Here is a 24,954-nt window from a genome sequence, read left to right as displayed (position 1 = left end):
CTCCTTCCCATCAGTCATCTCCTCCTTTCAAGTGCTAATGCTGGCCTGGGCAAAGCTGTGGGTTCCGAGCAGGAAGAGGCTAAGCAGGGAAGTGCTCTGTGTACTCTGGGCAGGGAGCATGTATACCCTGGTGTGCTCAGGGGATAGTCTGAGCTTTTTCCTCTGCACTGGCTGCCCTGGGGTCCCTAACTTAGGTAAAGAGTTGCAGACAGACAATTCTTGGCTCAACTTGTCTGGGCTATTTACTTTATAAGTAAAAAGAAAAAGTTAAGACCCAGAAGGCGAGGGACTTATTTGGGCACACAGCTGGTTAGTGTAGAGCTTGAATCACAGGAATATATGCCAGCTCTAAAGGGAATGATAGCAAGCAGGCCCCAGAAAGGCACAGTGAATACAGAGGAGTTCACACTTGGTGCACAGAGCCACCAGGAAAGAAAGCTGTCCTTTCTTCCTGTGGGACCCTGGCTTGCTTTCAAAGACCACTAGGTGCTCCGGGTCCTGTGGGCTGCTCTCAGGGGAGCCTGCAGACTAGGAAGGAGAACAGCCCTTGGCATGGAAGGACAGCTGTTTACCCTACTAGTGCAAAGGACCAGGTTCTTTCTTAGTACTTGGCACTTATGACAGGGGCCAAACAACGGCCCACAGTGCCCCATGCTGGATCCCAGTGTGGCTACAGAACAAGGGCTTAGGGAAAGATAGCCTTCCTGGTTCCTGGTTCTTGCATATGCAGAAGATACAAGGAAACCAAGTTTAAAGTAGAGAGAACAGAGGATCCTGGCAGCAGTTTGAAATGTTCAGTGTTAAAGGCACTAGGAAAACAGAGGAGCATCATCTGTGAATGAAGAGGATTTATGCCCAAGAACTCACAAGTCTACAGTGAAGAACTCAGGGGCTGCTGGCTACATGTCCATCTGCCACCTCTCTCTTGCTCTAACACATGGAACTCCCGGCAACTGCCTGTGGCCTACCAGATATTTTACAGAAGCATGACAGGTTTAGAGATGGCAATGACCTGCATTTGGTCAGGGGAGTAGAAGGAGCCAGACACCGGGCAGGTAACATTATTAGCTGTCTGTGGCTCCTGCTTCAGGAGAAGCCCATAAGAAAGGCAGTTATGGGCCAGGCGCACTGGCTCAAACCTGTAATCCCAGCACTTTGGGAGGCCGAGGCGGGCGGATCATCTGAGGTCAAGAGTTCGAGACCAGCCTGGCCAACATGGTGAAACCCTATCTCTACTAAAAATACAAAAAATTATCTGGGCTTGGTGGTGGGCACCTGTAATCTCAGCTACTCGGGAGGCTGAGGCAGGAGAACTGCTTGACCCTGGGAGGCGGAGGCTGCAGTAAGCTGAGATTGCGCCACTGCACTCCAGGCTGGGTGACAAGAGCGAAACTCCATCTCAAAAAAAAAAAAGGCAGTTACGTTCTTGTGGCTTTCAAACTTTACCTGCATGACAAAGGAATGCTTCTAAAACAGCAAAGATGACACTGAAACAATGTCCAGGTGGGCCACAGGGAGTGGGCAGCTGCCAGCCTGTGTGTCTAAGGTGCCAATCTTTCCAGGCTAGGAGCTCTGCATCTGACTGTCCAAGATAGAAAATGTGGCGAAAATGGGGATAGGACCGTTAGACCAATCAGCACTCACTCCTGCAGCTGGGCCATGGAGTCAGTATCACCTACACTACTGTCTGGTACAGGGCGGTGGTGGCCGTGGTGGCTCCCTAAAAGAAAGTCTGGGAGGCAGGAGAATGAATACTGGGCAAGCAAGCAATATCCACTACACTTATCTTTTATTGCTGGCAATCTAATTTTTTAAGCCAATATATAATTTACATACAATAAAAATATCCTTTTAAAATGCCAAAATACATATGTCTGAGGACTAGCTTTCCTGGGCTGAAACCTCTGCTCCCTATGTGCTCTGCAGAATTCAGGGGACAAGTTCCAAGTGATGCCATATTTCTACTCACTCACACATAAGGGTCCTCTGTTTTCCCAGGATGAAAGCCAGTGTTATTTGGAAGAGGCCTAGGCACAGGGTGCTAGAAAGGTTTTCCTCACTCAAGACATACTTGCAGGTGTGGATTGATCTCAAATATGGTCTCTCCCCTCCGCATGTCAGTTATCAGCCAGGGGCCGCCAGCACTGTGGACAAGGAAAGGGGATACAATGGTAACTGAGGGTCTGGGGCTGATGGGCTGGGCCTACAGCCTGCCCTGTTTGCTGCCCCAGGCCTAGGACACAGGGGAATAGTTCGTGGTCAGGGACTGTCAGGGAGTGAGTCGTCAGGAAGCCCTGATGTGAAAAACCAGGGTCTGAAATAACAACACAAGAGGGAGCCCCACATGGAGGGTAGTGGAGGGACTCCCACCCCCAGGCCCAGGGAGCCGCGCTCCCACCTTGCATGGGTACTCACATAGGCACTGTCCGCAGCAGCTCCAGGATGCCCTGCCCGTTCCACTGCTGGGCTGAGTGTAGCTCTTCAGTGCAGACACCAACGATCTGAGGCCCAGGATAGAAAGCCCATTGTGTGTTAATGGCCACCCCCCATGCCAAGAAGGTCAGCTACCCAGGCTCTCTGAGTCACCTCCAGTTGGGAGACCACAGGCAGGATCTGTGCTCAGGAGCTGGTGCAGCCAAGATTGGATGATTCCCTTTGGATGGAGTGGCTGCCTGGCTGGGAAATGGCTGGGTCCACATGTGGGCCCTGAGGCCTGACCCTTGCCCTTGCTGTGTCTGGATGACACCAAGTCTAGCTCTTAGCTACAAAGGAGAAAACCAAGGCCTGAGCAACTCAAGATGTGTCCTCAGGCCATGTCTCTGGAAGTAGGGGAGGTTCAGGGAGCCATTCCTACCCAGTCTGGTATCATGGGGAATGTAAACAAGAGACTTTGAGACCTATCAGACTTGGAACCACCACCAATAGGTCATAGCAGCCTGCAGAGAAACTCCTCCCTTCCTTATTAGGGCATAGGCCTTTGTGTAAATATCAAGGGAATCAGTGGAACCTTCACATAGACTTCATCGTGACCAAAAACAAGCACTGGTCAAAGCTGGGCAGGTTCCCACAGCTTTTGGCAAAGAGCAAGGACGACCCAGAGCTGGCTTCCTGCTGGAAAGTGCTGTTCCTGAGACTGGGTCTTCACTGTTCAAAGAATACCCGCCACCCCATTACTCCCTCTCAGCTACAGCCATTTTCTCCCAACCAAATGCCCCCTTTCCTTTCTCCCTTCTCCCATCTCAGCAGGTTAAACCAGACCATCTGAATCTACCTGACAAACCATCAGAGGAAACAGAAATCAGGAAGAGGCCAAAGGAAACCTCCCACTCCCTTCACTCCCCCTCCTCAAGCCTCCTTGTCCTCCCAGGACCCTTCCCACAGGAAGGCTTGAGCCAGCGTCCAAACTGTGCCTCACCTGGAGGAAGGTAACTACCCCAAAGGGTGTCTGCACGGGCTGCATCTGTGGGTCCTCTGTCAGCAGCATGTGCTGAATTCTTGACTCACTGTTATCCAAAGGGCTGTGCCAGGACACATGGTCCCCACTGCAGAAGGTGTTCTCTGTGGGAGAGACACAAGGATCCTCAGTGTTCAAGGCCCCAGATCCAGGCCTGGAATCTGGGCTGGGATCTCACTAGCCCAGGCTGGGAGGCTTCCCAGCCTCTTAGGGTAGCCGCTGTGAAGGAAGAGAAGCATTCACTCCGGATGGAAGCAAAGAGTTTGTGGATATTTCCAAAAACCTAAATTGTTCCTGCTTGCCAATTCTGTCAGACTTAAATGGAAAAGGACAGGCTATTAGTGTGAAAGCTCCTTCGGCCCGGGAAACCCGAAAGACTTCTGGCATCTGCTTCGCTTCCCCAATATCCCAACTCATGGTGGGAGGCAGGAGCCATGACTGGATCTGCCAAGAAAGAATACGGTGCTTTTCTGTAGGGCCACCTGGCCAGAAGTCCACAGAGAGGCAACAGGGCAATGAAAGTCCTTAACCTTGGAGAAACAGATAGAAATTTCTATGTTGCTGAAACGGCACTCAGAAGGAAACGTCGAACCTTGGAGAGCCTTTGAAATCTATCACCATTTTCCCACAGGTAGATGTAGGAATTCCTGAGGAACACTAGGCTTCAAGTAAATGGAGGTCTAGATAGTGCCTCCCACACCGTGGCAGAAACAACTCATGAGGATCCTCAGGCCATGTCTCTGAGATGTTCAGATTCTGCCAAGGGTAGCTGTTGCCATGAGGGCATAGCCTCCTCACACACAGGCTCACCACTGCACTTCAAGCAGGTACGTTACTTTAGAGAGAGTTTTATTTAAGGCCACATAACCACAAGGGAAAACAACCCCACAAGGTACTAAGTCTCTCACCAGCTCTGACTCTCATCATGGGTGCCAAGGTGCTCTGTATGTCCAGCCTATGCATCCACAGGCTCCCTTCCATGTTTTGTCCTTACACAAATGGAAGCACACTATTCTGCAGATTTCACTTAATTATATATCTTAGAGAGCACCTTTTTTTTTTAATATGGAACACTTCACGAATTTGCATGTCATCCTTGCACAGGGGCCATACTAATCTTCTCTGTATCGTTCCAATTTTAGTATATGTGCTGCTGAAGTGAGCACGAGATCACTTCTTTTTTTTTTTTTTTTTTTTTTTTTGAGATGGAGTCTCGCTCTGCTGCCAGGCTGCAGCGCAGTGGCGCGATCTCTGCTCACTGCAACCTCCGCCTCCCGGGTTCAAGCGATTCTCCTGCCTCAGCCTCCTGAGTAGCTGGGATTACTGGCATGTGCCACCACACCTGGCTAATTTTTTGTATTTTTAGTAGAGGTGGGATTTCACAGTGTTAGCCAGGATGGCCTCGATCTCCCGACCTCATGATCCGCCCGCCTCGGCCTCCCAAAGTGCTGGGATTACAAGTATGAGCCACGGCACCCAGCAGAGATCACTGCTTCTCAGCATATGGAGAGCTATCTCATTCTTTAAATGGCTGTTCCAGAGTTCACTATGGTCTGTCATTCACGATCTCGGAATCTCAACAGTTGAGGTATCTTCCTTCACTTTTTATCAATATTTAAGGTAAGGCAGAACACACACATACACACACAGACACACCTTTTCCATCCAAGATACGGCTTCAGTTATTGGTCCTAATCTCAATAGTGTTCATTCAGGCAGGAGAAGGAAGACTGCTTCATCTGAGATGTGATAATACAGGGGAGAGGAGAAGGCACAGCTTCAGGTGGAGCCAACTAGAAACCCCTAAATTTCCAAATTCCTGCTAGGCCCACTCTTCCCAGAATCTCTCTCCTTTTACGTAAGTGTGTTTCTACAAGCAACCTGCATGTTCTGCAAGCAAGAAACAATGCAACAGGTAAAAGGAATGAATAAGTAATTAACCCCCACCAACAACATACACAATACAAACAGTCCAGGTCCACCAGATGACTCCACTGGTAAATTCTGCCAAAGATTTAGAGAAGAATTAATAACAACTTTTCGCAAACTCTTCCAAAAAAATAAAAGAAATACTTTCTAATTCATTCTATGAAACCAATATTACCGTGATATGAAAAGCAAAGGTAAGACAAGAAAAAACAACAACTATAGACCAATATACTTTATGCATATACAGACAAAAATCCTCAACAAAATACCAGCAAACAGAACCCAGCAACATATAAAAAGGGTTATACAGGCCTGGCGTGGTGGCTCATGCCTGTAATCCCAGCACTTTGGGAGGCCGAGGCACGCGGATCGCGAGGTCAGAAGTTCAAGACTAGCCTGGCCAAAAAAGTGAAACCCCGTCTCTACTAAAAATACAAAAAATTAGCAGGGCGTGGTAGAAGGCGCCTGTAATCCCAGCTACTCGGGAGGCTGAGGCAGGAGAATCACTTGAACCTGGGAGGTGGAGGTTGCAGTGAGCAGAGATTGCGCCACTGCACTCTAGCCTGGGCGACAGTGTGAGACTCTGTACTCTGTCTCAAAAAAAAAAAAAAAAGAAAAAAAAAAGAAAAAGTCACGGGGGGAGGTGGTTATACACAAACCAAGTAGAATCTATCCCAGAAGTGCAAGGTTAGTTATACACAAGAAAATCAATGTAATACAGATTATAAAAATTACTACATGATCATGTCAATAGACACAGAAAAAGCATTTGACAAGATCCTTTTCATGATAAAAAAAAAATCAGATTTGGAATAGACGGAACTTCCTCATCTTGATAAAGGACATTAACAAAAAACCCCACAGCTAACATCATACTTGATTAATGGTAAGTGACTGAACTAATTCCTTCTACGATCAGGAACATGACAGAGATGCTTACTCTCACCACTTCTATTCAACACTGTATTAGAGTGCAAGCCAGGACAATTAGGCAAGAAAAAGAAGTACAAAATAAAAGGCCAGGTGTGGTGGCTCACGCCTCTAATCCCAGCACTTTGGGAGGTCAAGGCAGGTGGACCACCTGAGGTCAGGAGTCTGAGACCAGCCTGACCAATATGGTGAAACCCTGTCTCTACCAAAAATACAAAAATTAGCCAGGCGTGGTGGTGTGCACCTGTAGTCCCAGCTACTTGGGAGGCCAAGACAGGAGGATTGCTTGAATCTGGGAGGCAGAGGTTGCAGTGAGCCGAGATCATGCCACTGCATTCCAGCCTGGGTGACAGAGTAAGACACTGTCTCAAAAAAAAAAAAAAAAAAGAAAGACAGAAAGAAAGAAAATACTTCCAGATTGGAAAGGAAGAAGTAAAACTGCCTCTATTCCTGGATAGCATGATATAGTATACAGAAAACCTTAAGGAATGTACTAAAAATTACTAGAACTATTAAATAAGTTCAGCAAGGTTGTAGGGTACAAAAGCAATATGCAAAAGTTATTTGTATTTGTATATACTAGCAAGGAACAATCCAAAAATAAAACTAAGGCCATGCATGGTGGCTCATGCCTCTAATCCCAGCACTTTCAGAGGCCGAGGTGGGAATTAGAGCCTGGCAGTTAGAGACCAGCCTAGGCAACAAAGCAAGAACACCCATCTCCATACACACACACACACAAATTAGCCAGGCATGGTAGTGCACACCTGTAGTTGCAGCTATCTGGGAGGCTGGAGCAGGAGGATGGCTTGAGCCCAGAAGTTGAAGGTTGCAGTGAGCTATGATCACATCACTGCATTCCAGCCTGGGCAACAGAGTGAGACTGTGTCTCAAAAAAATAAATAAATAAATAAATAAACAAAATAAAAAATGAAAGTAAGAAAAACAATTCTTTCACAGTAGCATCAAATATAATACAATGCTTCATTTAACAAAGGAAATGAAAACTTATACTCTGAAAACTACAAAACATCATTGAAAGAAATTCGAGAAGACCTACATAAACGGAAAAATATCCAACATTCATGGATCGGAAGACTTAGTGTTGTTGAGATGGCAGTATCCCCACATCCATCTATGGGTTCAGTGCAATCCCTATGAAAATGCCAGGTATCCTGTTTGCAGTAATTCACAAATGGATTCAAAACTTCACGTGGAAACGCAAGACACCCAGAATAGCCAAAACATTCTTAAAGAAGATGAGCAAAGTTGAAGGTCTTAATTTTCCTGATTTCAAAACTTGCTACAAAGATATAGTCACCAAGTCAGTGCGGCACTGGCATAAGGATAGACATTTGATCAATGTAATAGAATTGAGAGACCTGAAATAAACTCTCACATTTGTGGGCATTAATTTTCTTTTCTTTTTTTTTGAGACAGAGTCTTGCTCTGACGCCCAGGCTGGAGTGTAGTGGCACGATCTCGGCTCACTGCCAACTCCACCTCCCAGGTTCATGCCATTCTCCTGCCTCAGCCTCCTGAGTAGCTGGAACTACAGGTGCCCACCACCACGCCCAGCTAATTTTTTGTATTTTTAGTAGAGATGGGGTTTCACCATGTTAGCCAGGGTCTCGATCTCCTGACCTCGTGATCTGCGTGCCTCGGCCTCCCAAAGTGCTGGGATTATAGGCGTGAGCCACTGCGCCCAGCCTGTGGGCATTAATTTTCAACAAGGGGGCCAAAACAATTCAATAAAGGAAATAGTCTTTTCAGCAAATGCTGCTAAAAGAACTGGATACTCACACGCAAAAGGATAAAGTTGGAGCTCTTTCTTATATCACAAACAAAAGTCAATTCAAAATAGATCACAGACCTAACTGTAATAGCTAAAACTATAAAACTTTTAGAAGCAAACATTGGAGTAAATCTTTTGACCTTGGGTTAGGCAAAGGTTTCTTCCACACAATATCAAAAGCATAAGTAACAAAGGATAGGTAAATTAGACTTCATCAAAATTAAAACCTTTTGTGCTGGCCGGGCACAGTGGCTCATGCCTGTAATCCCAGCACTTTGGGAGGCCGAGGTGGGCAGATCACCTGAGGTCAGGAGTTCAAGACCAGCCTGGCCAACATGGTGAAACCCCGTCTCCACTAAAAATACAAAAAAATTTGCCGGGCGTAGTGGTGGGCACCTGTAATCCCAGCTACTCGGGAGGCTATGGCAGGAGAATTGCTTGAACCCGGGAGGAGGAGGTTGCAGTGAGCCGAGATCACGCTACTGCACTCCAGCCTGGGCGACAAGACCAAGACTTCGTCTCAAAACAAAACAAAACAAAACAAAAAAAACTGTTTGTGCTGTAAACAATACCATCAAAAAGTAAAAAGAAATGCAAAGCAAAATCACTTTTGAGATATCACTTTATACCCATTAGGGTGACTATTAATAAAAAAAAGAAAACAGAAAATAACAAGTGCACAAGTGTTGGTGAGGATGCAAAGAATTTGGAATCCGTGTGCCTTGCTGGTGGAATATAAAATGAAGCAGCCGCTGTGCAAAACAGTACGGCGGTTCTGCAAAAAAAATTTAAACACAGAATTACCATATGATCCAGCAAGCTCACATCTGGGTATATAGCCAAAATAACTGAAAGCACGGTCTCAAACAGATATTTGTATACCTATGTTCACAGCAGCATTATTCACAACTGCCAGAAGGTGGAAACAACCCAAATGTCCATCAGCAGATGAATGGATTAACAAAATGTAGTATTTACACACAATGGAATACTACTCAGCCATAAAAAAGAAATTCTGGCAAATGCTACAACATGGGTGAAACTTGATAATATTATGTTAAGTGAAATAAGCTAGACACAAAAGGACAAATACTGCATGATTTCACTTACATGAAGTACCTAGGGTAGGCCAATTTATAGAGACAGAAAATAGAATGGTGGTTGTCAGAGGCTGGGGGAGAAGCGAGTGGGGAGTTATTGCTTAGTGGGTACAGAGTTTAAGTTGGGGAAGATGAAAAACTTCTAGAGATGGATGGTGGTAATGTCTGCAAAACAATGTGAATATACTTAATAATATCACAGAACTGTACACTTAGAAATTGTTAAAATGATAAATTTTATGTTACATATATTTAATCACAATTTTTTTTTTTTTTGAGACGGAGTCTCGCTCTGTCACCCAGGCTAGAGTGCGGTGGCGTGATCTCGGCTCACTGCAAGCTCCACCTCCCGGATTCAGGCCATTCTCCTGCCTCAGCCTCCCGAGTAGCTGGGACTACAGGCACCCACCACCATGCCCGGCTAATTTTTAGTATTTTTAGTAGAGACAGGGTTTCACCGTGTTAGCCAGGATGGTCTCAATCTCCTGACCTCGTGATCTACCCGCCTCGGCCTCCCAAAGTGCTGGGATTACAGGCGTGAGCCACCGCGCCCAGGCTTAATCACATTTTAAAAGAAAAAACCCAGAGAATGAGAGAAAATATTTGCAAATCATATATCTAATAAGTATCCAGCATATATTAAGTATTTTGTATCCAGAATATATAAAGAGTTCTTACAACTCAATAATAAAAGATAAATAATTCAATTTAAAAATGAGCAAAGGATCTGAATATATTTCTCCAAAGAAGATATACAAATAGCTGGCCGGGCATGGTGGCTCACACCTGTAATCCCAGCACTTTGGGAGGCCAAGGCGGGCAGATCACCTGAGGTCAGAAGTTCAAGACCAGCCTGGCCAACATGGTGAAACCCCATCTCTACTAAAAATACAAATATTAGCCAGGTGTGGTGGCATGAGCCTGTAATCCCAGCTACTAGGGAGGTTGAGACAGGAGAATTGCTTGAACCCGGAAGGCAGAGGTTGCAGTGAGCCAGGATTGTGCCATTGCCTTCCAGCCTGGGCAACAGAGTGAGACTCTGTCGAAAAAAAAAAAGATATACAAATAGCTAATAAGCACATAAAAAGATCCTCAATGTCATTAACCATCAGAGGAATGCAAATCAAAACCACAATGAGGCCAGTGCAGTGGCCTCCCAAAGTGTTGGGAGGCCAAGGTGAGAGGATCGCTTGAGGCCAGGAGTTTGAGACCAGCCAGGGCAACCATGGCAAAACCCCATCTCTATAAAAAACAAACAAACAAAAAATTAGCTGGGTGTGGTGGCCCAAGCCTATAGTCCCAGGTACTCAGGAGGTTGAAGTGGGAGGATTGTTTGAGCCCGGGATGTGGAGGCTGCAGTGAGCTTTGGTCGCACCATAGTATTCCAGCCTGGATGACAGAGTGAGACCCTGTCTCAAAAAACAAAAGAAAAGAAAACAAAAAACCCACAATGAGACACCACCACTTCATATCCACTAGAATGTTTAAAATAAAAAAGATAGCAGTTACAAGTATTATCTGGCAATAAAAAGGAACAAAATACTAATCTATACTACAACATGAACCTTAAAGACATTATGCTAAGTGAAAAAAGCCAGTCATAATAGACCTTATATGATTCCATCCATATGGAATGTCCAGAATAGGCAAATCTATGGAAACAGATAGTAGATTAGTGGTTGTCTAGGGCTGTGACGGTTGGAGGGAATAGGGAGTGACCAATATGAGGTTCTTTTTTTATGGTGATGGTTTCACAACTGTGGATTACATGGTATGCGAATCGTATCTCAATAAATCTGTTATTAAAAAAGAAAGGATATAGCAGGCAAAAGGAAGGAATCTTGAGGCACAGGCAAAGTAGGGGAAGCAAGGCCAAGCCTCTAAATTCCTTGTTCCCACCACCCCAGGCACAGCAGCCTGGCCTGGGAGAAACCTGACCCATAATGCTGAGATATCACAGCACTGTGTATGTCTACATGACCTGAACAATCACCTACTAACATGTTCTTTTCTACAAATGAGAAAAGGATGCTTGAGATTGCCCACGGTCTCACAGTACGTCAGTGATGATGGGCATGGCCCAACACTTTCCAAACTTTGGGCTCATCCACAACACCCATCAGCATGTTTGCCATATCTGTGCACCATCTGTACCATTACCTACCTGTATTTTTCCCCCTAAAATTGACTTGCCTTTTTTTTTTTAACCTAAACAAACTTACTCTGAAAAGGCAACTTCATATCACTATACTAAATAAGGAAAATAAATGGAAAATTAGTGTTGCTTACCTCAAGTGGTAACTTCAGGATAATAAAACAAAATGTTATTAATTTCTAACTGATATTGTTGCCTACCTAAAATTGTTTAAAAAATGAAATAAACAAGGGTCAAACAGCTGTTCAAGGTTTAAATAGTCATATAGAGCTGAGACAAAATCACCAAGACTGAGAGAGAACAAACTGGGCCGGGCATGGTGGCTCATGCCTGTAATCCTAGCATTTTGGGAGGCCCAGTGAGAGGATCTCCTGAGCCCAGGAGTTCAAAACCAGCCTGGGCAACATAGTAAGACCCCATCTTAAATTAAAAAAAAGACAAAGAGAACCAAAGAGAGAAAAGTGGCTTCACTATTCATGCTACCAGTTACCACTCTTGTGCAGTTACCAGCTGAAATCGCCTGCTGGTTTTGGCAAACCCTGGCTTAGCGGTGAACTTCGGAGTTGGGAAGGCCCTGTTTCTATTTGCCTCCATCCCTAACTGGTTGTGACCCTGGGCAACTTGCCCAAACACAGTATCTAAGCCTGTTAACAGGAAATAGCGTGCCTACTCAATATGCTTTCTACTGCAGTATGTTATTACTCGTGTACTGGAATACAGTACAGATACTCTCACCCAAGTCACCAGAAAACAGGACTGGCCACAGAGCTTGTCGCTACCAGCAAGTGCCCAGTAGGTGGCACCATTGCTCCTGGTTTAAGAAACAGATGGGCCAGTTCCCTGGAGCTCTGCATCCCTATCTGATGTCTAGTCTGTAGAAACATACCCCAAACCGAACATCACACACCAGGGCCTGTTGTGGGGTGGGGAGAGGGGGGAGGGATAGCATTAGGAGATATAACTAATGTTAAATGACAAGTTAATGGGTGCAGCACACCAACATGGCACATGTATACATATGCAACAAACCTGCACGTTGTGCACATGTACCCTAAAACTTAAAGTATAATTAAAAAAAAAGAAAAAGAAAAAGAAACATACCCCAAACCGGGTGGGGATTTATTTAGGCTGGAAACAGGGAAAAGGCTGGAAAGATTTGGAGCCATGACCTTTGACCTTTTATTAACCAGAATTAACATGATTTTAAAATACTGTGCAAACCCAAACTGTTTGAACCAGAATGACCAAAAAGCACTTTGTGCAGGCTTAATAACTTGGAAAGGGGCTTAATTTAGGCAGCTGGGAAAGGGAGACTCTAAGGCAAGAAAAGGGAGTCGGGCCCAGGTGTTGCTCTAGGATCAACACGTTCCACCCTGAGCATGTGTGATCAGGCTTTGGCCAAAGGTACTCCTGAGTTAAAGTGGGGAGCAGAAAGTGCAACTTCCATCAGAAATGCTCGGACAGCAGGACACTAACAGAAACTTCTAGTGAGGGGCAGGGTCTTCCGCAGCTCTGCCTGATGAAGGAACTAGACTTATGAGCTCTTCTGTGGACAAGAAATGGTCTTTCTTAACAATGAAAGAGCCCTGGTCACAGTTTTCAAGCATGGGACAAAGCCACAATGAGTTCATTCTTGAGTCCGGTCTGGTCTTTATGCCCTGGATGCTCAGCCCCATTCTGTTGGAGCCACTGTGGGGTCTCAGCACTCAGGCCCCTGCGCCCACCCTGGGAAGCTCTTGGCCCCTTCAGAGGGGCTTTCAAATGCTAATAATGTCTCAGTTAGAGGCCCAGCTGTTCAGTCCAGCGGTTACAGGAGCTGGCTTCCTCTCTCTTGCTCCCCAAGGTATCCTCATTGAAAAGTCAGGGTGAAAATCCCAGAGACCTCCACTTAAACCACACAGCAGAGGCTCCCCCGCACCCAGTGTCTGAAAGAACGTCGCCATTCCAGGTAAGGGCTGGGTAGACACTTTCTATTCCCTTCCCTCCTTGGAGCTTTGCCCCCAAGTACCAGGAGAAACCTCCCTCAGCTACCCGACTTTTATGTTGTTTGGCAAATTCACTGGAAGGGAAATACCACTCCAGGATAGCAAAAGGAGTCTCTCCCCTCCCAGCCAAAAATGCTAGTTACAGTTCTACACCTTGCTCACTTGGGAGAAAGATTTCATTCCTCCACATCTCATTCCCCATTAACAAACAACTCCTGGGCAAGAACTCTGAAAACGTGGGGGGTGCTGAACAGGTGCACAGAATCCTACTGGCTCCTCCAATTGGCCATCACCCCACTCCCACCTCCCCGACATCCAGCTTCAGTTATGGTGGTTTGAAGTTGGACTGTCCCGGATATAATAAGTTAGCAAAATCTAGGGAGAGGGGTTGCAGAAGAAAACAGCTATTGTTTGTAAAATAGTGCTGCCTTTGAAACATAGAAGCAAATACATTCCTTGAGTTCTTACAAATACATTCTTCAAGAGTTCTTAATTCATCCTAACTCTAGACAGTGCCAGCCTGCCTCCCTTCTGTGCAAAAGTACAGGCCCCGTGATGCTCTACATAATAGCCTGGAAACTAACGCCCCAGCCCAGGGTCAGAATTAACATGCTTGGTCTGTGGAGCGGGGACTAATGTTCCCTTTGGGAGCCCAGGAGCGTGAAGCTTGGCGCCATGAAAGCCAAATGCCCCTTTTCTCCAGGTGCTCTTCTGCGTGCTCTGAGATTATTCCGTGCTTTCCAGGGACAGAGAACAAGGGCAGGAAATGCAGCTGGACTGTGCCAGGTGTCACAGGAGTGGCTAGTCTGCAAGAGGTGTTTTTGAGAGAGCAGGAAAACGGGAGGTGACCCAAAGCAGGCTGGCAGACTCAGGTCTGTCAACTTGGAGGTCAAATATTTGACAATGGCACAGCCATCATAATCTCTCAAGAAAAAATCTCCACTCCTCTTGCATTTCTGGTGTTCACAAATCATTCTGATAACCAGGGCTTAAGTGTCTTCTGTGAACACCCGGAGCTGGTCCTAGTGGGGCTTAGCAGTTCTTTCCCAAAATGTCAGATGTGCCAGACATGTCCCCAGTAACACAGACTGCTGAGGAGGAAAGGTTCAGTTAGCCTATGCCCCATATCTGGAAGTCCCAGGATGAAGCCGACACCTGTGGGGAGACTCTGGCAACTGCCTAACCCGCCCTCCTTCCTGAGAAGGCTCAAGCTGCTACTGCTGCGGCCATGGTGGACTGCGCAGCGGAGCTGGGCCCAGAGGAGGCTTCCTCTGAGATTGGAAGACAGCTCCTTCTCAAGTCAACAGAAGGCCCACGAGCAGAAATATATTTACGGGGGCAGAACTACAGGTCCACACAGGCCTGGGAGCTTCATGACTCCCCAGTGAGAGGAGGAGAAAATCTGGAGTTTTTGTTGAACAAAACATCTCTGGCTGAGGCAGTGAAGGAAATAAAGTTCAAAGTTAGTCCTGTTGGCTTCTGCCCAGCCCAGATGCTCCTAATGGGGGCCCCTCAGTCTGCCTACTGCCCCCACTGGATCTCTCTGTAAGCCCACACTAATTTCTAAAACCCATGCCTAATTTCTTCTTCTTCTTCTTTTTTTTTTTTTTTTTTTTTTTTTTTTTTTTGGAGACAGAGTCTCTCTCTGTCGCCCAGGCTGGAGTGCAATGACACAATCTCAGCTCACTGCAACCTCCACTTCCTGGGTTCAAGTGATTCTCGTGCCTCAGCCTCTCAAGTAGCTGGGACCACAGGTACACACCACCATGCCCAGCTAATTTTTGTATTTAGTAGAGATGGAGTTTTGCCATGTTGGCCAGGCTAGTCTTGAACTCCTGACCTCAAGTGATCCACCTGTCTCGGCCTCCCAAAGTGCTGGGATTACAGGTGTGAGCCACCACGCCCAGCCCAAGCCTAATTTCTAGACCAGAGAGGAGAATAGGGATGTGTGTGCCTAGTCTATTGCCAGAAATGAAAAGCCTACAAAATTTTAGGCCACAGGGTGTAGCACAGCCACAAATGACATTTCTGGATCCCTTAGCACACCCGCACAATGCTACCCTCATTTTAGGGAGGAGTAACCCCAGGCACTGTACAGAGGGCACTGCCCTCAGGAAGACACAGAACCTCCTCTAGGCAAATTCTCCCTCAACCTAACAGTACTCACCCACCAAAGGAAGGCAGCAGATCCTCTTCTTGTCTGATCAACACTGACTTTTCCTGGTAACAGCAACTCTCCTTCCTCCAGGAATCCAAATAAAGCTGAGAGTGAGCACCTCCCTCCACTTCCCTGCCTACCAGGCTCCATGCCCCCTCCCCAAGCCAAAGCCAAAGAACCTTACAGCAGAGTAATGACGCAAGACCCACACTAGGAACTAGGACAGAAACCTTGCAGCAGAGTCTTGAGACAAGGCCGACACTAGGAACTGGGACAGAAATTGAATACAATGATGTATAAACAGCATAGAATCAAAAAAAAAAATAAACACGTCCTGTGTAATTCCCCTTTAACAGTGGACCTCCTGCAAGGAGAGGAAAAGATGGGATACTCCCCAGCTCAGAAGCTACAATTTGTTACAAACCAACAGAATTTCACACCCCTGCCTTTCTCCCAACACAGTGCACAGCAGACAGATGCTCCAAAGGAAGGATAATCCCAGGAACATGGCTGACTGCTCAACAGCCCCTCTGCAGGGCTTCCAATCAAACTCCAAAGAAGGGGAAAGACAGAAACTCTCTAAGAAAGAAAAAACAACAAAGCAAACAAACTGGGGGGGGTGGTGCGGGGGAAGAGACCCAAAACAGATTCTCTGTACATGTGGTTGAGGAGCTCTTGGGGCTAGAAGGTAAAGTTCTTCATAGCTGGTCAAATGGCACAGATGGTGACCAGTTGTAGAGTTTCCCAACTTGGTCATGTTGTAGAAGAAAGAATTAACCCCTACCCTCACCCACCTACCTTTTCAAAGTTCTGGATGCAGTTTTATCACTTGAAAAGTTCATTTGAGTGTTTGGTTTGAGAGCTTCCCTCAGCTAGCTCTGTCTGATATTAATTTGGCTAAATGTGGTTGCAAGACATGGAGACGGGAAATGAATACGCAGTCCCACTTGATTAAAGAAGACTGAGAGAAGACATATTTGCTCTTGCAAAACTGAAAGGAAATGTAAAGGCTATTCCTTCCAGGTTCTGCCTGGAATCAAAGGAATCGCACAGCTAGCCAAAGGAGACTCAAAACTGCTTCCCTATGCATTTTCTCCAGAACCTCCTGCTCTTCAGCTTCCTTCCTCTCCCTCAAAGCCGCAATCATAAAGGCAAACAGTGAAGTGTAAGGAAAATCCCTTTATAAGCAGAGATGCTCAGTAAACTGGAATACAAGTCACAGCAGGGGAGGTGGGAGGCTGGCGGGCTGCCAGAGACCCTGCAGGTTCTCACCCCAAAGCGAGTGTAGGGGGCTGCAAACCTTTCAGAACTGGACTGATGCAGTTTCGCTAGAGATAGACTGTGGACCTGACACTCACCCTGTGCCCACATGGGCAGGGCACACAGCAGACAGCCTCATTCTCCCCCCAGTGAGGGTGAGGACCCTGACTGCCCACAGAGCTCAGGAGGTTCACCTGGCCACAGCTTGTAGCTGTCACTAGTCAAACCTCATTTACTCACCCATATATGCTATGCCCACCTGTAAAGTACACAGGTCCTTGCTTACCCCTTAGAGAGAGCCTGAAGTCCTAATCTAGCAGATGCCTTCACTTTTCTTTTTAAGCAGCTCCATCTGTCTAGACACCTGTCAGCATGAAAAGGCAGAATCTTCTGCCCACAAGCTTGTAACTGAGCAAGACCTGCCCTTGTTCCTCTTTCCTTCACCAGCACGAGGGCCTGCCACCTACACACAAGGCAGAGCCCAAGCCTCTTTGTTCTTTTTTTTTTTTTTTTCCTTTGAGACAGAGTCTCACTCTGTTGCCCAAACTGGAGTGCAGCAGTGCCATCTCAGCTCACTGCAACCTCTGCCTCCCAGGTTCAGGCAAGTCTCGTGCCTCAGCCTCCCGAGCAGCTGGGATTACAGGCGCACACCATCATGTCCATCTAAATTTTTTTTTTTTTTTTAAACAGAGTCTTGTTCTGTTGCCAGGCTGGAGTGCGGTGACATGATCTCAGCTCACGGCAACCTCTGCCTCACGGGTCCAAGCAGTTCTCCTGCCTCAGCCTACCGAGTACCTGGGACTATAGGCACGTGCCACCATGACCAGCTAATGTTTGTACTTTTAGTACAGACAGGGTTTCACCATGTTGGCCAGGATGTTCTCAATCTCTTGACCTTATGATCCACCCGCCTCAGCCTCCCAAAGTGCTGGGGTTACAGGTGTGAGCCACTGCACCCAGACTAATTTTTGTATTTTTAGTAGAGATGGGGTTTCACCATGTTGGCCAGGCTGGTCTCGAACTCCTGACTTCAAGTGATCCACCCACCTCGGCCTCCCAAAGTTCTGGAATTACAGGCATGAGCCATCATGCCTGGCCCCAAGCCTCTTTGTTCTTTGTTTTTGTTTTTGTTTTTTTTTTTTGAGACGGAGTCTCGCTTTGTCGCCCAGGCTGGAGTGCAGTGGCGCGATCCCGAGTAGCTGGGACTACAGGCGCCCACCACCACGCCCGGCTAATTTTTTTGTATTTTTAGTAGAGACGGGGTTTCACCATGTTAGCCAGGATGGTCTCGATCTCCTGACCTCGTGATTCACCCGCCTCGGCCTCCCAAAGTACTGGGATTACAGGCGTGAGCCACCAGCCTCTTTGTTCTTAAAGCCAAAGGGACTAAGGAGGTTTTAAACTCATAGTCCTGGCCAGGCACGGTGGCTCACGCCTGTAATCCCAGCACTTTGGGAGGCCGAGGCGGGCGGATCACGAGGTCAGGAGATCGAGACCATCCTGCATCCTGGCTAACATGGTGAAACCCCGTCTCTACTAAAAATACAAAAAAATTAGCCGGGCGTGGTGGTGGGCGCCTGTAGTCTCAGCTACTCAGGAGGCTCAAGCAGGAGAATGGCGTGAATCCGGGAGGCGGAGCTTGCAGTGAGCCGGGATCGTGCCACTGCACTCCAGCCTGGGCAACAGAGCGAGATCCGTCTCAAAAAAAAAAAAAAACAACTCGTAGTCCTATATACATTTCAACCAAAGAATGCCAGGAGGGCTGGGTGCAGTGGCTCACGCCTGTAATCCTAGCACTTTGGGAGGCTGAGGTAGGTGGATCACTTGAGCACAGGAGTTTGATACCATCCTTGGCAACATGGCAAAACCCTGTCTCTGCAAAAAATACAAAATTTAGCCAGGTGTGGTGGCACATGCCTGTGGTCCCAGCTACTCGAGAGGCTGAAGTGGGAGGATCACTTAAGCCCTGGGAGAGGGAGGCTGCAGTGACCCCATGATCACACCACTGCACTCCTGGGTGACAGAGTAAGACGTGAGACCCCATTTCCAAAAAAAAAGAAACAAGAAAAAAAAATCCCAGGAAATCCTTTGAAGCTTTAAAATCCATGACTAGCCTGGCCAACATGGTGAAACCCTGTCTCTACTAAAAATACAAAAATTAGCTGGGCGTGGTAGTGGACGCCTATAATCCCAGCTACTCAGGAGGCTGAGGCAGGAGAATTGTTTGAACCTGGGAGGCGGAGGTTGCAGTGAGCCAAGATGGTGCCATTGCACTCCAGACTGGGCAACAGGGTGAGACTCCATCTCAAAAAAAAAAAAAAAAAAAGAAAAAGAAAAAATCCAGGACATGCTTCTACTCCTCCCATCTTCTTCCTGAAGAGACCAGTTAAATCAGGAATGAAAACCCATTTAGACTGGGTAAAGTGATTCACACCTGCAATCCCACAGCTTTGGGAGGCTGAGGCAGGAAGGTCGCTTCAGACCAGGAGTTCAAGACCAGCCTGGGCAACACAGTGAGACCCTGTCTCTACAAAAAAATTTAAAAATTAGTCAGGCATGGTGGTGCTCACTTGTAGTTCCACAGCTACTTGGGAGGCTGAGGCTTGAGGATCATTTGAGCCAAAGCATTCCAGGTTACAGTGAGCTATAATTGTACTATTGCACTCCAACCTGGGCAACAGAGAAAGACCCTGTTACTGCAAAACAAAACAAAACATTTAGTTGCCACGGACCTATAAACTAGTATGGTCACTTTGGAGGACCAAATGGCAGAATCTATTAATATAAAAGGTAACTTCCCTTTGACCCAATCATTCTACTTATAAATATCTACCCTAGAGCAAAACATGTCACAAGGAGGAATGAATAAGGATGGTCACTGCATCTTTTTACTGTTTGTAATACTGCAAAAATGGCAACAACCTAAAGGTGCATCACCAGGGGAATAGTTAAATTATGGTTTATTCATACAATAAAATCACAGACAACAGTAAAAAAAATTAAATAAAGATCTTCAAGACATACCGTCAACTGAAAAATCCAATTGTGAAGGGCAGTACAGTTTCATTTACATTAAAGAAAGAAAAAAAAACATAGAAACCCAAACCATTTCGTAGGTACCCAGAAGAAGGTGAATACATAGAAAAAAATCTGGCAAGCTGCAAGGACTCACACCAAATGGATAAAGAGGGTTTCTTTAGCGAGGGCCCTGAGATTGGGTGGGATGGTCACAGAGAACTTTGACTTTATCTGTATAGTCTAAGTTTTTAACATCTGAGGTCAGGTGCAGTACCTCATGCCTATAATCCCAGCACTTTGGGAGGCTGAGGTGGGTGGATCACTTCAGTCCAGAAGTTCAAGACCAGCCTGGACAACATACCAAGACCCCATCTCTACAAAAAAAAAAAAAACACAGAAAAATTAGCGGGGTATGGTGGCATGTGCCAGTAGACCCAGCCACTCAGAGGCTAAGGTGGGAGGATCACTTGAGCCCGGGAGGTTGAGGCTGCAGTGAGCCAAGATCACGCCTCTGCACTCCAGCCTGGCCAACAGAGACCCCGTTTCCAAAAAAAAAATCTGAAATTTATTTATGTATTATCTATATACTTAATGTTGGAAAGATGATCCTCCTCCTTGACCCCTCTGCTATGTGGCACCAGCAGCCATCACACTGGCTACTGTGGCATCACTCCAAATGCAGTGGCATTAATCTGGACATGCCAGGAAGCTAGGTGGTATGATTTGAATGTCTGCCTCCTTCAAAAGGTATGTTGAAACTCAATCTCCAATCTGGCAGTATTGAGAGGTGGGGCCTTTAAGAGGTGATTGGGTCACGTGGGCCCTGCCCTCATATATAGATTAATAAGTTAATGGATTATCACAGAGGTGGACAATGGGGGTAGAAACTGGTGGGTTTATCAGAAGAGAGACCTGAGCTAGCAAGTTCAGCCTCCTTGCCATGTGATGTCCCTGGGACTCTGCAGGGACTCCTCACCAGCAAGAAGGCCTTCATCAGATGGGGCCCTTTAACCTTGGACTTCTCAGCCTCCATAACTGTAAGAAATAAATTCCTTTTCTTTATAAATTAGCAGTTTCAGATATTCTGTTATAAGCAGCAGAAAATGGACTAGAACATTAGGAGCCATCCTTGGCTGGCAACTAAAATGGCACCACTGGCATTTTCAACCAGGCTAGCTTTTTAAAAAAATTTTGAGACAAGGTCTTGCTCTGTTTCCCAGGCTGGAGTGTGGTGGCACCATTATGGCTCACTGTAGCCTCAACCTCCTAGGCTCAAGCAATCCTTCCACCTCAGCTTCCCGAGTAGCTAAGACTACAGGCATGCCACCATGCCTAATTTTTTTTTTTTTTTTGAGACAGAGTCTTGCTCTGTCGCCCAGGCTGGAGTGCAGTGGCGCAATCTCAGCTCACTGCAACCTCCGCCTCCCGGGTTCAAGTGATTCTCCTGCCTCAGCCTCCTGAGTAGCTGGGACTACAGGTGCATGCCACCACGCCGGGCTAATTTTTTGTATTTTTAGTACAGACAGGGTTTCACCATATTGGCTAGGCTGGTCTTGAACTCCTGACCTCATGATCCGCCTGCCTTGGCCTCCCAAAGTGCTGGGATTACAGGAGCCACTGTGTCCGGCCTGTTTCAAGGCTTTTTTTAGTGACGAAGATAAAATACATTTTTTTTTAAAGAAAGAGAAAACACATCTTTTGTTCATCTTGCTAATTAGAATCCAAATTTAAGAATATAACATTTTTACTTATTTGATTTTATATTTGTATCTTTTATTTATTTTATTACTGTTTTAGAGACAAGGTCTCACTGTGTCACTCAGGCTAGAGTGTAGTGGCACAATTACAGCTCACTGCAGGTTCAAATTCCTGGGCTCAAGCAATCCTCCCGTCTTAGCCTCTCAAACAGCTGGCACTACAAATGTGAGCCACAACGCCTGGCCATATATTTGTATCTTTCTAATCTTATGCTGAACATCTTGCTTTCTAACATAATTACTTATTTGCTTTATCCTCTTATATCCATATACTAGTTTTAGATTAAAGTCAATATTTTTATTAACAACATGATTACTGAAAACAGTTTTTTCTGTCTTTGTGTATATATTAGGGATATACAGACAAATTACTATAGTTTAAGATCTCTGTGTATTGTTTTGACACCAATTTGGTATGCTGTGAATTTCACTTGTTTTATTTTGCTTCTGAGTTTTAGGAAATGTGGCAGACAGACTCTAAGGTGCCCCCATGGTCCCCAATCCCCTTGGTACTCAAGCCCTGTCTAATACTTTCCCCCAAGTGTGGGCGAGACCTATAACTTGCTTCTTGCTAACAGAATATGGCAAAAGTAAAGATATTTTAAAGATGTAAAGTAACGTCCCAAATCACTTTATTAATTTTTTTTTCAGTTTTAGTTGTAGTAAAATACATCAACATAAAATTCACCAATTTAGCCATTTTTAAGTGGCATTAAGTACATTCATATTGTTGTGCAACCATAAGAACCTTCCATTTCCAGGACTTTTTTTCATCTTCCCCAACTGAAACTCTATACAGTAAACAGTAACTCCCCATTCCACTACTTCCAACCCCTGGAAACCAACATTTTGTCTTCTGTCTCTATGAACCTAACTACTCTAAGTACCTTATATAAGTGGAATCATACAATATTTGTCTTTTTGTGTCTGGCTTATTTCACTTGCCATAATGTCCTCTGGGTTCATCCATGTTGTAGCCTGCAGCATGTGGCAGAATTTCCTTCCTTTTATTAAGGCTGAGTAATATTCCATTATATGTATATACCATACTTTGTTTACCCATTCATCTGTTGATGGACACTCGAGTTACTTCCACTTTTTGGATGTTATGAAAACTGGTGCACAAATATCTGTTCAAGTCCCTGCTTTCAATTCTTTTGGACACATACCCAGAGGTGAGATTGCTGGATCATACAGTAATTCCATTTTGAACTTTCTGAAGAAGCACCAGACCATTTTCCACAGCAGCTGCACCATTTTACATTCCTATCAACAGTGTACAAGGGTGCCAATTTCTTCACATGCTTGCTAACATACTATTTTCTGTTTTGTTTTGTTGTTTTTTTTTGATAGTAGCCATTCTAACAGCTGTGAGGCCAAAGTAGATGATTTTGTGTTAATTAAAATGGAGGCCCTTTTCACAAGACGGTGCCGAAAGCAAAGAAGGAAGCTCCTGCTCCTCCTAAAGCCGAAGCCAAAGCAAAGGCTTTGAAGGCCAAGAAGGCAGTGTTGAAAGGTGTCCACAGCCACAAAAAAAGAAGATCCGCACGTCCCCTACCTTCCAGCGGCCCAACACACTGCGATTCCGGAGGCAGCCCAAGTACCCTCAGAAGACCAGCCCCGGAGAACAAGCTTGACCACTATGCTATCATCAAGTTTCCACTGACCACTGAGTCTGCCATGAAGAAGATAGAAGACAACAACACATTTGTGTTCACTGTGGATGTTAAAGCCAACAAGCACCAGATCAAATAGGCTGTGAAGAAGCTCTATGACAGTGACGTGGCCAAGGTCAACACCCTGATTCAGCGTGATGGAGAGAAGAAGGCATATGTTGGACTGGCTCCTGATTACGATGCTTTGGATGTTGCCAACAAAATTGGGATCATCTAAACTGAGTCCAGCTGGGTAATTCTAAATATATGTATATCTTTTCACCATAACAACAACAACAAAAAAAAGCTGGGCATGGTGGCTCACTCACACCTGTAATCTCAGCACTTTGGGAGGCCAAGGAGGGTGGATCACGAGGTCAGGAGTTCAAGATCAGCCTGGGCAAGATGGCAAAACCCCATCTGTACTAAAAATACAAAAAGTAGCCGGGTGTGGTGGCAGGCGCCTGTAATCCCAGCTACTCAGGAGGCTGGGGCAGGAGAATTGCTTGAACCCGGGTGGCAGAGGTTGTAGTGAGCCAAGATCGCGCCACTACACTCCAACCTGGGCAATAGAGTGAGACTCTGTCTCAAAAAAAAAAAAAAAAAAAAGAAAGAAAAAGGGGAGAGGCCGGTCATGGTGGCTCACACCTGTAATCCCAGCACTTTGGGAGGCCGAGGCAGACGGATCACCTGAGGTCAGGAATTCCAGACCAGCCTGACCAACATGATGAAACCCGTCCTCTACTAAAATTACAAAAAAAAAAAAAAAATTATCCAGGCATGGTGGCCGGTGCCTGTAATCCCAGCTACTCGGGAGGCTGAGGCAGGAGAATGGCTTGAACCTGGGAGGCGGAGTTTGCAATGAGCCAAGATCATATCATTGCACTCCAGCCTGGGCAACAAGAGTGAAACTCCATCTCAGAAAAAAAAAAGGAGATTCTCCTGGGTGGACTTGACTGAAACAGGTAAAAGCCCTTTAAAAGGGAACTGTACCCCTACATAAACATCAGACTCTTCCTCCATTGCTGCTTTAAAGAAGCAAGCTGCCTTGAATCCTAAAGTTGCAAGGAAAGGAATTCTGTCAACAACCTGATGGAACTTGGAGGCATATTCTTCTCCAGGGGAGCCTCAAATAAGAATGCAGCCTGTATATGAACATGGAAAAAAAAGAAAAGAAAAGAATGCAGCATGGTAAACACCTTAATTGTAGCCTTGCAAGGCCCTGGCCAGAGGACCTAGAGATAAGCTGTGTCCAAACTCGAGACACACAGAAATTGGGTTTTAAGCCACTAATTTTTTGTTGTTGTTTTGTTTTTTGAAACAGAGTCTCGCTCTGTCGCCCAGGCTAGAGTGCAGTGGCGCAATCTTGACTCACTGCAACCTCTGTCTCCCAGGTTCAAATGATTCTCTTGCCTTAGTCTCCCAAGTAGCTGGAATTACAGGTGTGCACCACCATGCCTGGCTAATTGTTTGTTTGTTTGTTTGTTTTGTTTGTTTGTTTTTTAGTAGAGACAGGGTTTCGACATGTTGCCCAGGCTGGTCTTGAAATCCTGGCCTCAAGTGATCCACCCACCTCAGCCTCCCAAAGTGCTGGGATTACAGGCGTAAGCCACTGTGCCCGGCCTCCTTAAACATCAACTTTTAACCCAGAGAGAATTTTGGTTGGCCTCATCCCCAGCAACCCAAAAAAAGATAAATTAACGAAACACTAACTTCTCTTTAGTTCAGTCACTGGCCATCTTAGTGTAAGGTGAAACC

At 45.9% G+C, this 24,954-nt stretch overlaps 1 protein-coding gene, 1 non-coding gene and 1 pseudogene across 7 annotated transcripts in view; 1 reads left to right on the top strand and 2 right to left on the bottom strand.

The window, feature by feature from the left end:
- SUFU (SUFU negative regulator of hedgehog signaling) overlaps nt 1-24,954 on the bottom strand; it is a 131,322-nt gene that overhangs the window by 37,323 nt on the left and 69,045 nt on the right. For all 6 annotated transcript variants that reach the window (XM_055352843.1, XM_031015351.3, XM_055352846.2 and 3 more), the window contains exons 4-6: nt 3,416-3,558; nt 2,416-2,501; nt 2,072-2,144 (exon numbers count right to left, since the gene is read on the bottom strand). In XM_055352843.1, coding sequence (XP_055208818.1) covers nt 2,072-2,144; nt 2,416-2,501; nt 3,416-3,558 — 302 coding nt within the window. The remainder of the gene's footprint in view (nt 1-2,071; nt 2,145-2,415; nt 2,502-3,415; nt 3,559-24,954) is intronic.
- Nucleotides 4,514-4,620, bottom strand: LOC115936176 (U6 spliceosomal RNA). Its single transcript, XR_004071737.1, has one exon. It is a non-coding gene; the product is annotated as a U6 spliceosomal RNA (small nuclear RNA).
- On the top strand, nt 7,477-23,472 carry LOC109028450 (large ribosomal subunit protein uL23-like; annotated as a pseudogene).

Source organism: Gorilla gorilla, chromosome 8, assembly GCF_029281585.2.
Source record: "Gorilla gorilla gorilla isolate KB3781 chromosome 8, NHGRI_mGorGor1-v2.1_pri, whole genome shotgun sequence".
Lineage (NCBI taxonomy): Eukaryota > Metazoa > Chordata > Mammalia > Primates > Hominidae > Gorilla > Gorilla gorilla.
Note: the sequence above shows the minus strand (reverse complement) of the source record. Positions and strands in the feature narration are given on the sequence as shown.